Source organism: Cinclus cinclus, chromosome 6 (assembly GCF_963662255.1).
Source record: "Cinclus cinclus chromosome 6, bCinCin1.1, whole genome shotgun sequence".
Taxonomy (NCBI): domain Eukaryota; kingdom Metazoa; phylum Chordata; class Aves; order Passeriformes; family Cinclidae; genus Cinclus; species Cinclus cinclus.
The window spans coordinates 35892254-35908955 of NC_085051.1; the positions used below are offsets into that span (position 1 = coordinate 35892254).

Sequence of the window (16702 nt, forward strand, 5' to 3'; positions counted from 1 at the left end):
ATGTTCTCACACACTTATCTTTAAACAAGGAGATTAATCACAAGCTTGTAGACAAAAAGTTGAGGGGTCATCTATACTAAGAACTTAAGCCTTAAGTTTTTCAATAAACTTTTTCTGAACTTTATCAAATACAAGTTTTTCAGTTTTAAATGAAAAATTTTCATTATTGACATTTATGTAATCTGAGAAATTGCTTTAAAAAAACCCCAAACAAACGGAAAAAAAACCAACTCTGCATTTCATATCATTACTGAAGTTTGCAAAGGTTACTACTCTGGAAGAATGATATAACAAAGCTTCTTCCCCTAAGTGAATTTGGTAGCTTTTTGTGAAAAACAAATGTTATTGTCTCTGTTTCATACAGTTACTTACATACATCCCTGCCCCTTCAAAACATAGCCAACATTATACAAATAAAAGTATAACAATGCAGGGGTGTGTGAAATAAGAGTATAACACTTAATGAAAGTGCAAATTTTAGATTTAGGGTTGTTAATAACCTTATGTTTTTCTCTATGAAAGCATGGAAATGAAAAACCAAAGAGTTATTTTGTTGTTGAAGAGCTTGAAAAGAAGTTGCTCAGTATTCACATTTTTCACCCTGCTAATTAACAGCAGCAAACTTTTTGCTGTTACAGTAAACAGAAAAAGCCATTAAGCATCAGCATTTCATTTGCTCTGAATTTAAGAGCAAATGGAAATTGGCTACTCTAGACACCACTTAGCTTCTGGCAAATACTCATGTTTTCAATACAACCAGTACAGAAAGTCCAGAAAGACTTATCTCACTAACAATGATTTCGGTCTTTATTTTTGTGGTGTTGGGTTGTTGTGAATGGTTTGTTTGATGGTGGGGTTTTTTTGTTTGGTTTGGTTGGTCTTCAGTTTGGTTGGTTGGGTTTTTTTTTAACCTGAACAGGCTAGAAAACCCAAAAAATAATAATAAAAAAATATATATATTTTATATCAAGTCTTTTACAATGCTCTAAGTGAACACTGATGAGAATGCTCCAATTTAGTCTCTGATCTCTTTTAGGAACATGAGTTAGTTACCATTTGCAGTTTCAGTTCATGTAAAAAGTATAAGTCAAAATAACTCCTACATGAAGAATAATATAAAGTATTACTATTTTCATCACAGAATTAAATTTTTAAGTTGCCCCATTCTTATTTCTAACTTTTGCAGTGTACAGTATCAAAACATCCATTTAAATATGCTGTTGAAATATTTTACCATGTTTTTCAAAGGTGGTCTCTTTTCTCTCCCCTCAATACAGAACTACTTCAGAACCAGAGCCACTATCTGTCTATAGGAGGATCAATTACTGGAAAGATTTCTTTGAGTATCTTACTTATATTTTTATTGCAAGCTGCAAAAGACTTCGCCCCCATCCCCAGCATCACAACATTAATGTAGGATACATTAAAAAAAAAAATCTCCCCATCAAAAAAAACATTCAGTATTCAAAAATATTTTAAAACGCTAAAAGCAAATACCACATTTCTAAATAAGGAAGTACAGAATCATAGAACTGTTAAGGTTAGAACAGACCTCAAAGACTGAGTCCAGATGTTAACCCAGCACTGCCACGTTCACTGCTAAACCATGCTCCCAGGTGCCACTTCTACACAACTTCTGAACACTTTTAGGGATGGTGATTCCACTTTTCTGAGCCACTCATTCCAGTGCTTGACCACCCTTCCAATGAGGAAATTTTTCCTAGTATCTAATCTAAACCTCCCCTGTCACTTCCTGCATGCAAACAGAGCCCCCACCTCACTACAAATTTCTTTCAGGAAGTCATAGAGTAGTAATATGTCTCCTGAGCCTCCTTTTATCCAGGCTAAACAACCCTCACCTGTTCCTGAGGGAACAGCTTCACGGACAATCATGACAAGCATGAAAGCTTAACAAGAAATTTTTGGTTTTTTCTAGCTCGGGTAATTTCACTTTTTCTAACTTGCCTACCCCCATGACATGCAGTTCTCTGTTTAAAATACTGTCACCATCAGAGAACAAAATAGGTAAGAAGTAACAACTTCAATAGGAGCATGCTCAAAAAAGAGTGAACTCGCAATAAGCAGGTTTACAACTTACCTTGCTAATAATACCTTGCTCCTACATATAATCTGAGAACATGCAAACGTTACAGTATGTACATAAGGTCATTTTAAAACACTTAACTACAAACTTTCTTGCATTTAATATGCCTGAATAGTTCACTGAATCTAAGCTTTAACGACAATGCCATCTCTAGAAAACACACTCAGTATTAGAGTACATTATGTTAGGCAGGTTGACAGAATCAGAAATCTGCTAATATTTCATAATACTGTAGTTCTTTTCCCTTTGGACTGTGTTCTTAGCTCCTATGCTGAGACACTTCACAATATGCACAGACTGCTCTTCCTGAGGAAAATGGAAAAATAACAGAAATACGCAAAGTCTACACATATCAGAAAGCCTAAGTACCTGACATTAGCTACTGCTGCTAGACTTCCACCCTCTTGGTCTAAACCATACTCTCTCGTTAAACATATAATTAACATCAATTTCAATCATCAATTTCAAATTTCTTTCTGTCTGATGGGTACCTGCAGTCTGAGATTACAATGCAATGTAACACTTCAGCTGACAGAAACTTTCACTCCTTCGCAAGTTCTACAGGTACACCCAAGGTCAAGGCTGCTCTAATTACATTATTAGGTCAACACAATCCAAACTCAAGTGTAACAAAAGCCCAAGAAACAACAAAACCCTCAACTAAAAATAAAAATAGCTTACTTACTTGCAGTACTCACAACATTTCTTCCCAAAGTATTAGTATTGTTATCACTGCTACTCCGGCTTAAATTCATGTTGTTTGTGGCATTGGTACGTGCTATGTTTGCCACTCTTCGTACAAAGGACTCCAGGCTAGAAGTTTCTCGAGATGATAAGTTTGGAACACTTGCACTGGAGCTCATGGGTGCCCCAGCAGCCAACAAAGAACTGACTGAGAGTCTGTTACTCGCTGAAGAGCTTAGAGGTCGTTGGGAAGCTGCTTCTTTATTAGTCAGTTCAGAGACTGAACTCACATCAGGAGAGCTTACACTAACAATTCCCATGGATATAGCACTGGACTCCCCAGGAGTACGTATTGAATTATCAGGACCTAACTTCCTCTCTGCATTTTCGTTTCCCATGTCCGCTGTTAAGGTGCTGGTGCTTGCACTGGAAGATGACCCTATGTCAGCCTGAGGCACACTATCAGCAGAAGACAGAACAACAATTGGTTCATGGACATCAGTGCCTGAAACTATATTTTGTTCCAACACACTTTCTGATCTCCGCTCCATTTTGGTCGAACCCAAGCTGATGTCGCTGCTACTTGCCACGCTACACACAGAACTGCTGCTTCCTTTTCTACTTGAGGAGCCTGCAGCAGCAGTCGTCTTGTCTGGACAGTTGTTTTTCACCAAGCTGCTCCATGACTGCGTTGTGCCTGAAACAGTGGATGAAACAGGTTTGGGTGATGCCGCTGAATCAGGGTCGTACCCTGGTGCAAGCTTGAGGTCAAACTTTCCTTCTGCGCCCATACGGTAAGAGTTAGAGCCACCAGCATCCCAGGTGACATCAATCCAGCCTGGAAAGGGACAGGAGTTTGTGAGATCCAGCAGAAAGCAGACAGGAGGCGTGTCAGACAGTAGCTCCACAAAGTGGGATCAGCTTCTCATAAGGGCTGTATGTCTGAATCAATGAAATCACTCAGTAACCCTTAACGCCAATCAAAAAGGAAGTGTTAAATCTAAACAATTCAGTATTTCATAATGTTGTCAATTTAGAGGCTGCTCATCCTTGCTGCCTAATTTTCAGGGTCACAGAATCCGGCCAAAAAAGTAAAAAAGTTTCCTTCAGGAAGGGACTTGACCTACTAGAATCTCTGAAAATTTTATTAGCATCTATCAAAATTGGATTATCTAATAACAAAAAATGTATATTAAAACATATCATTACTAGCTTCTGTCAAGAAGCTGTAATTATTACAAGGACATTCAATAACATTTTCCTTTGTGGGATGCTTGTGGATAAGCATATTTACCCAACAGAAGACACGTCATGAAACCGCTTAATTTGAGATTTCTTCTTCTTAAATTGAAAGAACTAATTTAGTGATGCACAACTTTTTAGTTCAGTAAGTCACACATACTCGAGTACTCCTTATTCATTAAAACAAAAAAAAAAAAAAAAAATCTTACGGCAATCAGGTAAGGGCTACCGCAAGTAAAATTTCAGGGTTGCAAAGAGAATATGTTTCATAGAAAAAAACTATCCTGGGAGCAGAACAAAACTCCAAAGAGATGATACTCTACAGTTCCTTTATTAAATGATTATTTTGAGCAGCAAAAGTTTTTAACAGCTAAATATAATAAATCTGCAATAATGAGGGTAACATACAAAATTTAGCTAACTAGGACAGAAATGGGGGCAAAATGACTTATTTTTACTTGTCTAAATATGTGCCACAACCTAAGAGTCACCTAAAAAACTCCTTCTAGTATTTTTCACTATATCTTAACTGCAACAAATATTGATGTAGCTGCTTTAATTGAAATACATTTAATCCAAAAATGAAATCTCTATAAAGTTAAGTAATCTTCTGCAATCTTAGTCAAAGTCAAAACAAGCATCAGGTCCAGATATACACATTTTTCTTCATTAAAACAGAAAAGAGCTAATATCAAGTAAAATATTCTTTTTACTACGGTCATGTGCATCTTCAGTTTTTAACTATCCAAAAGTCACCATTCCTAGACCAAAACAGATGATCACAGGCAATGTGCTATTTACCAATATCACTCTGGAGGAAAAGTAGTCAAAAATGGAAAAAGTTTTCAGATATAATAAGTAGATAGCTCATCCCCAAATGAGCAAGTTTAGATCATGTTATTCTTGTATGATTTTATTTCTTCTTCATGAGCTATATTGAGTAGCTTCATGTCACTAAACTTTTGAAGGGTAATGTTGCGAAGCAAATCTGAATTTTTTTTCCTCTACAATATATTTGCCTTTTTTATCAAATACAAAAAGAAAGCTTAATATCGTAGCTCAACAGTGTAATTTTTCCCCTTGATGAATAGCTGAACCAGGTATTTTTTTCAAAACATAACTAAATAACTGGTTTTGTTTTGTATAGTTCCTTTCCCTAAAGTATTAATTAGAAGTAGTTTAAAATCTGAACAAGTTTTAAGTGCCTATTATGTACTCAAAGTCATACTGCTCCATCATTACAGGCCTAAAACAAGTCAACATTTGTCTACACTTGTGAACAAGAACCAAAAAAGTAAATTAGATTCAATTTTCAAAATTCTATATGAAAAAAAGCTGTGACAGTAATGAGATAGTTTGGTATCACCATTTGATAAAGAAACCTCTATTTGACCTATGGTTAAATGGGAAAGTTTTACTGGAACCTAGGAACAAAACCACTGATTTGGTAGAATACTACTCATCAATAATACCTAAAGTCTTCAAAGTTGTAATATAGCTATGGATACTGTTGAATCTGATAAGAAAAATATAGGGATGGTGGAAAACTTCCCCACAAGCTGTACTGAACAGCTGAAATAAAGTTCAGTTTCAAATCATTTTAAGGGACTGTACTTGGGAGATTTCTTCATGTTTGAGAGCTGGCTAGAACAAACTAGAAGAAACTTTCAAGGCTAACTAAAAATGAACCTAAAAGTGGCTGAAGGCACTTCAGAAACAAGGCAAGTCTTATACCTCAAAATAGCAGGAAGAGAAGGGAAATGGTGGAAAGCATGTTCAGCTGATAAGATCACCACATCTCCTGGAACCTCTTCAATAACTTAACTCCCCAAGTACTGACTTCCCTGGCTATTGCAGGTTTTTATTTTGCTCCTTAAGTTAATGAATTTTCATGCTTTAACTAAAAGACAAGAACTTGATCGCAAAAAAGCTTGCAAGGTAGGAAAGGTATAGGATATTACAGAAGTCAAGAAAAATACTGCAAATGCTTAGCTAGAAGAAATGAAGAAGGTAATTATAGATTTTGCAGGCCCAAAGCTTGATTTATCAGTTTGCATCGCTCGCCTTCATATAGTTTGTAACAGATGTCTAAGTAACAGTTTAATATTTTAATTAACCAAAGCTGTATAAAAGTTCCAATTACAGCAAGAATTTTTTTGGTGCACTCAAATGGAATTTCACAAATGGACCCAAACAGCTGTAGTATTTTAAGCTTCTTCCCTATAAAGTATTTAAACTTTTATCAACTTTATCAAGGCATTACAAAGGAAGTACTTTAATGCTACCCATTCTGCATGATGTAATCACACAACAGACATTTGTAAATTCCGGCAACTCATGCTCACCATTATGCAGTTCTCCTGTAACGGTGCCTTCACCCTGTGGGCTTCCATCCTGATCTCTCCATTTCCAATCAATTCCTCTGATTACACGAGCTCCTGGAACCATGTATTTTAACACCTGAGAACGGACCAGACGTCTCTGCCTTCTCAGATTTGCTTCAGCTTCTTTAGCAGCTTTTCCTACAAGGAACATAAATTGAAAAAGAGTTAGAAGTATTGAAGGGGGAATAATTTTGAGCTTATTTCTAAGCAAGTTCAACTACAAAAGTTAACCTCCTTTTTCACACTGATTTTTATATTGTATGTTCATAAGCATTTTAAAGGAGCAAACAGGATATACATGTTCTTTTTCTTACCCAGCTGATCTTCACATACTCCATTCACAGTGCCATAAAGTTCAAATCCAGACAGGGAGAGGTAGTGTGTTTGCCCACTGGCATTCTTTCCCATCTGTTTTATTCTAACATGTCGCCAACCTTGTTTCTCATCTTTAGGTGGATCTAAAGGCCATGTTGCTGTAGACCTTTAAATTTATTAGAAAGGTATGTTGGTAGGTAACAGGAGAAAAAAAAAAGGCAAAATCAAAAAAATCTTAGTACCAAAGCAAACAAAACCGTAACGCCGATCATGTATGTGTATTATAAGATAGATAAACCTATTAACACCAGGGCAAACTTTGGATGAGTGTTGGTGTTACGATTTTGTCAAAAAAACAAAATGCAATATTTACAGTGATGGAAAAGCACAAATACCATTATGTGAATCACATAGAGAACCTATAAATCACTTATTCTCCAGCCCATCTTTGATAATTTGTATCACTTACCACTTCTCTAGATAGGGACATTATTACAACCACAGTACACATTAGATTAGTCTACAGTCAAGTACATTTTTAACTGCACTTAGTTTTATGAAAAATGATAAAATACACTGACATACCCTGGTTCATTGAGACTACAGTCATCAACATGAGTATACAAAGTAGTCCAGTTCTGTCCATCCTTAGATACCTGGAAAACCCAATTTCTGAGAGCAGATCGCCCATAACCTCGAGCATGGCGTAATGTGTAGGCTGATGGTACAACCCAAAGCCCAAGATCTATGGCAAACCAAGCATTCTTATCATCATTAGTGTGACAATTGAGAGCTGAACTGTCACGGCTCAGGATGTCTTCCAAACGACCATAAGGCAGATTTCTTCCTTCTGAGGATGTAACCACTACTAATCCATAGGCTGCTGGATTTACCCACTCATATGCAGTTCTGTATTTAAAAAGAAAAACATACTGTTCAATTATTACTTAAGTAAAAAAACTGGTTTCAGTAACATTTGACATTTACTGTAAATTGTACATAACAGCTGAGTTTATCACACACCAAAATTACCAATATTATTTTAGATAATTAGGTAACTTCAGGTATGTTCCAAACATCGCTCTGTTTGTGCTTTTTAAAACACTCTAGCAAATGAAAAAAAACAAAAACAAACCAACAAAATCCAACAGAACCACAGCAAGAAAAAACAAAGACCCAAACTTCCCCACTCCATCTTCTTAGGGAAGCATACAAACAAATTCTCAACACAAGTGATTAATATTTTTTGTATTATTTAGGAAGATCCAAAAGAAAGTAATGCTATTGATTAAAAGATACCTCCAACTTCTAAGAAAATATCCGATTTAATTTCATTATTAATTCTTTTCCCATTCTGGCTCATGGATTATAATTTACTGTGTCTGATTTTAAAGTATCTAGCTTTGAAAAACTCACTTTGCATTTGTTCCAATCCAGTAAATAATTCCATTTTCATCAAAATCATGTTGATGCCTGAACACAAATGTCTGGCCTTCTCGTAATTTCCGTACAAAAACAAATGAAGCCCTATCAAAGTCGTACCATTGCTTTGCTACCTACATATGAAAGAAAAGAAATCAAATATTAAAGAAGCAGAATATAACTATTGCCTGTGAAGTCTGTGTGTGGTATGCAGCTCACCATTTTCAGGAGATACTGTTCTAGAGATTCAACAGTTGCCAATGGCTCCATCTTCAGCATTCTACCAGTTCGATCTATTAAAGATGTCTCCCCCGAGGCACGTTCCAAACGAAACCTCAAGCGCCTTGTCAGTATCTGAAAGAACAGCTAAACATTAATAGAGGCTTTCCCTGTTTAGGTTTTGGAATTCCAATAAAAACAGTATCTCACTACAACTGTTCTAGTTGCTCTAACGTAAGCACTGTATTCTAACGAAATGCTTTAAAAAGTGATTTCCTACTACCCTTTTTCAATTAACCAAACAATTCTTGACTATGACAATGAATAAATCAATTATAGTTCAGCTACCATTTTCTCATTTTGCCTATGTCTTAATAGCTTTTATTTGTTGATGAGCAAATACAACAGAAACTGAAACCTATTTTCAAAAATACTGAACAGCAACAGTGGTTTTGCAACTTTTGCAACTATTTCCTAGATATTTAACATGAAAACAGAAATATTTGTACTTCCCTACCAATGTTGCAAAATCCTGAACTGTGCCTTCAAATGCAAAAAAGTACACTCCACACAAACTGGGAAAAAACAAATAATATTTTTAGCCAAACTGCCAAGTTTCCTGTATAAGAAGCCTGGAGGCATCTTGCATTACCAATTGAACACGGAGCCATAGACAGGACCTTTTAAAGTCTATCCCCTGTTCTTACTAGTAATTGTCTTGTAATCAGAGTGACACGCCCTTTAACTAGATGGCATGTTCCTATATAAAGACAACAATAAATGAAGACAAAAAGAACAAACACATTACCTCTTCAATCAAAATTTACTTTTGCTTCACAGTGTTAAAGTGACAGCAGAGGAACAGCCATGCATTTTGGTTGTTCTTTACCTAATTCCACAACTACAAAAATTCTTGCAGACAAGGTGCGCAACATACAACCTTCAGCTGTGCACCACTCAGTGTGATATGCTGTTATCACTGTGCATTTACCTGAAGATTGTACGTAGATCCTGGCGTATCGTACAAGTGGAGAGGTAGACGTTCAATAGATTCTAACACTGCTATCAATTTCCGAATTAATGCAACTGCTGGACGACTGTGAAAGAGAACAGTTACTATGCTACCACAAAACAATACAAAGAAAAAATTCTACAGTATCTCAGAAAACAGGAAACTATCTCAGCATGCTATTTCTACTGATGGTATCTGTTCTACTCCCATGATGACAACACAGTAAGAAAGAGAGTAATCTACACAGTGATGAACAAGTCACTTTATTTTGTCAGTAGATGTTCTATAGGTTGACTCTTGGAGACAAAAATTTTCAATTGCTACTTCAATATTAGATGATGTTTTTAAGATCAATTTTCTACTCCATTGAAATGGAAAGAACAGGTAATTTGTCTTTAAATTACTTTAAACATACCATACTGCTTCACAATTTCAAAGGGGATTGTCTTGGTTTGGTATTATTTTTACCTTTCATCATCCTCATTTTCACTGAATGCTGTTTTGAAAACGTTTATCCTCTCTACCAGTTGACTACAGTCTTGTTTCACATCCAAATCAACATTCTAAAGGGAAATAAAACAAGTTACACTTAATATAATTTATTTAGTTTTAAACCAGCAAAAACACCTATGTAGTCTCACTGAAATCCCAATTTAAAGTCTGTATGTGAAAAGCTAATCATCAGCCACTAGACCTTAACAGAGCTGATTTATAGATTTTAAAGGCTCATTCAAGCTCAAGTCATCTATTGTCATAGTTTATCTTCAGTAGGTAGACAAGTAACTGGAACAAGTCTGCCCAATTTTCAAAAAGACAGGATAAACACAGATTTACAAAGGATCTTTCAAATTACGGCACATGCCTTAACTTCATTTTTTAGAAAGCTTCTCTTTAAACACTTATGTCAATAAACTCACATTGTTTAAAACTGTCAGCAGCGATTGAACTAAGCCACTACTGCACATCTCATATGGAGAAATAGTATTCTCATCCTTCAACAGTACAATTAAGTTTTCCAGAGCAGTCTTCATTAAATCTCTCCAAGTATTTTCTCCCTCAATGCACTGAAAGACAAAAAGATGATTATCATGAAACAACGTAATCTGTCCACTTGCTTCAGTTGAAAAATAATGTCCTAGGAAGTACCTAACTAGGTAATACATGCATTAAAACTCCCCGCATTGCAGACATGCTATGACTCTTCTTCACATCATGACAGACTAGTCTGAACATGATCTGATTTCCACTGATGCCACACATTAAAAATAAAGGAGATACACTTACCTGCCTGTTTGCATGAAGTTCCCATGCAGACTCTAACTGTGTTGCTATGTTCCTCAGTGTTACAACTACTCCTCGAGGCATACTTTCAACTGCTTTAAAATGATCATCATATAAATCTCTTGCCATAGTGCGTACCTACAAATGGATTTTGATAATCATAAGTCAGACCTTACTGTAATGACTGTTACTATACTCCCAGATACTGCAACCTTGGTCTTTTTTTTTTTTAAGTAAGTCCACAACAGGCAGACAAATAGAGAAGAATAAAAACCCATGTGCATCATAAAATGGAAATGGCTGTGAAATGAAAAAATGCAAAGGAGTAATAAATGGAAATACACAAAGTCTTACTGACAGAAATTAAATTTACTATCATGTATTAAGTTACAGCATAAAGGACAGTAGGAACAGATATGATTCTCAATCTGCCAATCTCACTTTTAGAATTGCATCACGGAACAGGTAACCTTGTAAAATGTAAAATTAAGCAGGTTTAGTATGGTTTCTGAATGCTCTATCCACATTCCTTAAACAAACTCAAACAAAGTCCCTATGATGTCTCTAGTTTTAGCTTTCATATTTTTCAGATTCTGTACTGCCTTCGTATGTAACTCAGAACTTCACATAAAGTGTTAGCAAGTTCTCTTCACAGCTCAGTTGGACAAAACAACCCTTTTCCAGCCTAAGCACCACGGACACCATTGCAACTTTGGGCCCAAAACTGTAAACAATGGCAAAGCTATCTAGGAGGATGGGACTTTATAACCTGAAGTTGTAATTTGACAATTAACCCCAATATGCAAATGGACCAAAACTTATAAAAGTGCCCAAACTTGTGACTAGGCATCCATCTTGGGTAGATCCACAGCCAAGCTCTTGTACTGCACAAGGTGTATCCTTTGAAAGCCTTTTAACAAACACCTACTTTATTCCTTTAACATTGTCTATCCTCTGTTCCAGGTAGCCTCTCACAGGCATCACCTAAACAACTTTTAATAGTAAGAATTATTCTTTCTACAAAGTATGGTTCACACAACATACCGATTAAATAAGTTCTTATTAAGCAACATTTTTCTTTTATAAGAAATTTCTCCAAAAATTGTTCCTTTTCATTATCATTCTATGTGCGACAATAATACACTACACAAGCTTCAGAACTACACAGTGCAATCTCAGGTTTAAGAGGGCACTGCTTTCCTTTTATCATCCCACCTATTAACATTCACACACAGTATTTCAACTTTCAATTTAGTGTCACATTTCCTAAGATATACGTCCTTAAATGCTGCAGATATAAGGTACAGAATACATCAGCTGCACTGTTAGAAACTGCAAGACAGTTTCAGACTGAAGATTAGCCTGAGTCCTTGGCATAAGTGGATCACTAAATGTACTGGTTTTTTGTAAAGAGCTTAATACTTAAATTCTTAGTTCCTCTTCATTCCCCTTCATTTTGAGGAGAAAGAAGAATTCTAAAGATATCTAAAATGAGGGTGTTTACTTATTTTGTGTCACTACCACAACTTTTAATAATGCAGACTCTTCACTTCCAGCACCCTGTCACAATATTCAGTCTGAAATTAGCACCCAGGTGAACAGAAGTATTATATGCCTCTGAAACAATTATACCATCGATTTTAACGTCTTTTCTTATAGCATAAAGACAAAAAAACAAACCACAAAACCTAAAGAATTATATAAATGCAAGTCAGGAAGATTGGATTTTCCTACTTTTTTTAAAAAAAAATTGTTTTCCTCTTAAGGAGCACAGATACTAAGACTGTTGGATAAAATCACCCAAAGAAGTGCTTTCTTCTGATTGTAGTTTTCCCCTTCAAGCCTCACAATATCCTATCTAGTTGAAATCATCGATTTTAATCCTCTAAGAGGAAACTACACTTCCATAAGAATATTATAATATAAAACAAAATCAATTAAAATCTAAATATAAAATTTACAGATGCTCACCAACCTTTTGCTTTGTCTTCTCCAGTTTAGATTTCAATTTTCTTCCTCTTTTGCCTGTCCAGCCAGTCACAAATTCTGACCCTGCAACATATATTTAAGAAAAGTCACATTTTCTCATAGCTACAAAAAGCAACAAATAAAAACTCTCTCTTATACACTTTTTCCTACCTGCACATAACACATACCTACATACTTACCCAAGGAAGTTTCAGCTGTAAATGAATGCTTTGTTCCTCTGTTGGATTCAAACACAAAGCCTGGCAGGTCTTCTTTCAGTATTGTAGCTTGCTGACCATCAGAATTGTGAATAGCAATTTCTCCTTCTTTTAAACAGGTCAGTGACCAGTTTCCTACAGTAAGTTTAGTTGGCCCTGGTGTTGACAAAATTGGCTGGCTTGTGGTAGATGGTTTTACTTGGCTTCGAGCCCTCTGCAACTTCTCAAGGAACTCACTCCTACTTTCTATTTAAAAAGAAACAAATTTGTTTTTTTCCAACAACTGCTTCCATCTTTAAGCATCTTTCTTTTTTTTTCAAGAGCAAAACAACTGAGTACATTCAATGCAAAATTAAGCTTAAAATTAAGGGGTTTAAAGAGTCCTAAATTTCAGTGTAGTATATTTCTGTACTTCAACAGTCATTATTCTACAGTCACATCAAAGCTGCAATGCAACAATGCAATTCTTTCTGAAAGATGCAATTTGGATGTATTAATTCATTATTATAATTATAATAGGAAGATCAAAGAAATTCAGTATAAATTTTTAGTCTTTGAAAAAGGGGTGTCAGAATGGGCCAGCAAAAGTGGGTTTTCAGAAATAATAAATTTTAAAAATTATTCCAAAAAAATCAGCTTTTATTATATATTTGTATTTTAATAATTAAGAGTCTGAGTATATAACTTTTCAGAAATTCCATTTAAAGTAAACATGGAAACACCTAATTAAAGATCATTGCTGCTTGCCTTTTGCTGCAATGACAAGGTCTAGACTTTTTAAATCTGCCCTTTTTTTTAATAATACAAAATAATGCAAAAATAAATATGCACTCGAGGCACAACATTTTTTATTGCTTAAATTTCATAGCATACACAGAGAAGGCTTATAAAATAATTGAGATTTGATATGCAACATGAAAATTCTGTTACTTAAAGGTTTTCAGATTTCCATAATTATATTGTAATAAATGTATTATATACCATGTTGCACCAAAAGTTCTATATTTCTACATGGTTGGGAATAATTCCAGGTTCCCTTGGACAGAACTTTGAGACTTACTTAAAGCTTCAGAATTACCATTGAATTTCAATCTTTGCATTGAATTTTTTTTCTAAAAAATCCAAACAAAACACGTGTAGAGTTAATGTGGAGAGGGGTGAGTACAGACCTTCCAAAATGTTCACAGTATATATGCTTGACCACCCACCCCAACTTTCATCATGCAATACACACTAACAGATTTCACTACTCAACCCTCTATATTCTTGCCAGTTGTGAAGTTACTAAGAAGTATACCACGAGATTAATCAGTAATGATTTAGGACAGCAGAACATATAGCACAGTTCAGGACTCAAAGATACTCTTCTGAATCTACACTGAACTGCAGTCATTTTAGTTAACAAATATTAATTTTTTAAGTAAAAAAGGCTGCTGCACATGCTTAGAGCTCATGGTTAAAGTTCAGGCAAATTACACTGCAACATCAGCAATCTTAGTAGATGTCTATTTGACTACATACTGCAAGAAGCCTCATTTAATCCTACATTTAGCTCCTTTCCCTTCATGACATTCAGACTAGGTACCTTGTTAAAACACTTGGGATAAATTCAATCTTTTTCAAAAGACTGATTTGAAGTAACATCTTAAATGCTCAATCTGACTTCTCTTTTAAGTTCTCCTCACTCCAGATTCATCTGAGTTGTCACCATTCCACTCATCTTATACAGAAATAGTCTCATCCCCTTGCCCAGACCATTCGGAAGAAAAAACCAAAAGATCTGGCATACAGGGGCTATGAGAATTTAAAATATTATTTTCATGAATCTTCTTAAAATTGTATTGTATGATAAACAAGTATCTCAATACAGGATTTGTTCACCTTTTAAGGTATTAATCTTATTAAAAAGAATGCAAAGACACATTTTCTGACCAAAAAAAAAGCAATAAATCTGTAAGTGGCTTCCAGCTGCATTATAATCAGAAACATTGTATTGCATTTTGTCTTCTGGCCCCAAACTTGATGCATGAAGTCATTAGCACTTCATTTCCATCCTGAATCATAATATGTTCTGTTATTTCACTCAACGGCTCATTGAAAACATAATATTGCAAAGCATTTTATGTCTGCAGGTTCATAAACGCACGAACTGCTGCAAAAAAATACGAAACAATAAAAGGAGAGCTGTTTGTGCATCCAGAACAGTTGTGTACTCTGTACAGAAAATCAGAACCAGCTGTGCATTGCCAGTGAGTAAGGTCTGTTCCCTTAGCCTCTCTCCAACAAACAATTAAGACACTGTAATTTGTTTCCCAATCTCGATGAGAAACGTTCCATTACTTTGTCTTCAAACACATGCAAATTCATTCTGCTAGCTAGAAGCAAACGACAAATCACCATTTCAACCTGCTTTTCTTGGGATGGCCACTACAAAGTGCTTTTAATGACTAGGGTGAAAAAAATAAGTATGCATGGAGAAGAATCAAAACAAAAAGTTAATACACTTTTACTGGCAAGATGTTTACTTAACACAATTCACCAAAAAAGTCAAGTTATGGCCACATGCTATCTGGTAAAATGCATCACAATTAACTGACCACCTTCCACCTGTTTACATCCTTTACTATTTAGTAAGCCAATTCCTGCAAAACAAAATAGCTCAAATCAAATTATATAAACAAATGTAACAGTCTCAAAACTTAACCTGGACTTGAACTGCAAAAAGTCTACCTGAGCTATCAGATCCTCCTTCAGGGCTCCCACTGGAATACATTGTGGCCAGCTTTCCATCCAAGATAAATCTGAACCATCCATTGCTACCATTCGATAGCTCCAGGGCTGCAGCATCACTCCAGATATACAGGCAGTCCCTTCCCCTAATGATTGACCAGTCTCTCCAGTGGTATGGTTTACCCTGCTGCAGTTCTTTAGCATCTTCCTGTGGTTCATCCTCCTGTAATAACATTGTATTAAGTAATAACAAGAACCCCAAAAAAATCTCCAATCCATTTAAAAAAAGGAAAAGAAACCCCAAACAAACAAAAAACCCCAACAGAAAAAAAACACAGACATTCTTAAAAGGAGGAGACTATCTCTCTCTCTTTAGGAGAGAAAAATTATTCAAACCAAAAGAGTAGGATCTATACTACTTCTGACTGTAAAACATATCCTTAGAAGTATTCTTTAATAGAATAACATATGTCTTAGAAGTTTGCTTTCACAGTTTTATCTACTCAACAATAACAACGGCCTACTGCCTGCAACATCGACCTATGTTCAAAACTTGAACTGTGAGAAAAGAATCACAAAATTATTGAGGTTGGAAGGAACCTCTAGAGGCCATCTAGTCCCAAGCCCTGCTCAGGCAGGGCCACATATAACTGGTTATCTAGGATCACATCCATATGAGTTTTAATATCTAACCAATAAAAAAAAAAACAAAAACAAGTGCCCCTCCCAAGAAACCCCAGAAAACCCAAATTCCACAGTAAAAAATTTAACTACACACTTAAGAATTAGCTAAATTTAATTGAATTGGTGACAGAAGAAGTCTGTTACCCATTCAGTTCATCTGACCAGCAACAAGACTTGGAAACTGATAAATAACTTCAATATATGTTTACGGCTTTCATTAAGCAGAAAATTATTTTCTTTTTTATATATATATTTGATAACAACATTTAAAACATCTGGAATTATTTAATGCATGAACATTGAAAGAGGTACACTTTTGACACAAATACTTTAGGAAGGATTCATTTTGTTTACCAGTCACTTTCTAAACACTAGACAAAATCAAGCACCAAACAACTTGACCACAGGGAAGTATGAATAGAAAAACTCAGCAGATAAT

General features: G+C 35.4%; 1 protein-coding gene across 6 annotated transcripts in view; it reads right to left on the minus strand.

Annotated features, from left to right (window-relative positions):
* The window catches only part of HECTD1 (HECT domain E3 ubiquitin protein ligase 1), a 65892-nt gene that overhangs the window by 17889 nt on the left and 31301 nt on the right, over window positions 1-16702 (minus strand). For 3 of the 6 annotated variants that reach the window (XM_062494670.1, XM_062494671.1, XM_062494666.1), the window contains exons 14-26: window positions 15580-15802; window positions 12820-13095; window positions 12639-12715; window positions 10667-10801; window positions 10300-10446; window positions 9851-9945; window positions 9362-9467; window positions 8371-8505; window positions 8146-8285; window positions 7315-7638; window positions 6729-6895; window positions 6376-6552; window positions 2790-3626 (exon numbers count right to left, since the gene is read on the minus strand). In XM_062494670.1, coding sequence (XP_062350654.1) covers window positions 2790-3626; window positions 6376-6552; window positions 6729-6895; window positions 7315-7638; window positions 8146-8285; window positions 8371-8505; window positions 9362-9467; window positions 9851-9945; window positions 10300-10446; window positions 10667-10801; window positions 12639-12715; window positions 12820-13095; window positions 15580-15802 — 2839 coding nt within the window. The remainder of the gene's footprint in view (window positions 1-2789; window positions 3627-6375; window positions 6553-6728; window positions 6896-7314; window positions 7639-8145; window positions 8286-8370; window positions 8506-9361; window positions 9468-9850; window positions 9946-10299; window positions 10447-10666; window positions 10802-12638; window positions 12716-12819; window positions 13096-15579; window positions 15803-16702) is intronic. The other 3 variants (XM_062494668.1, XM_062494667.1, XM_062494669.1) reach the window with 2 other exon arrangements.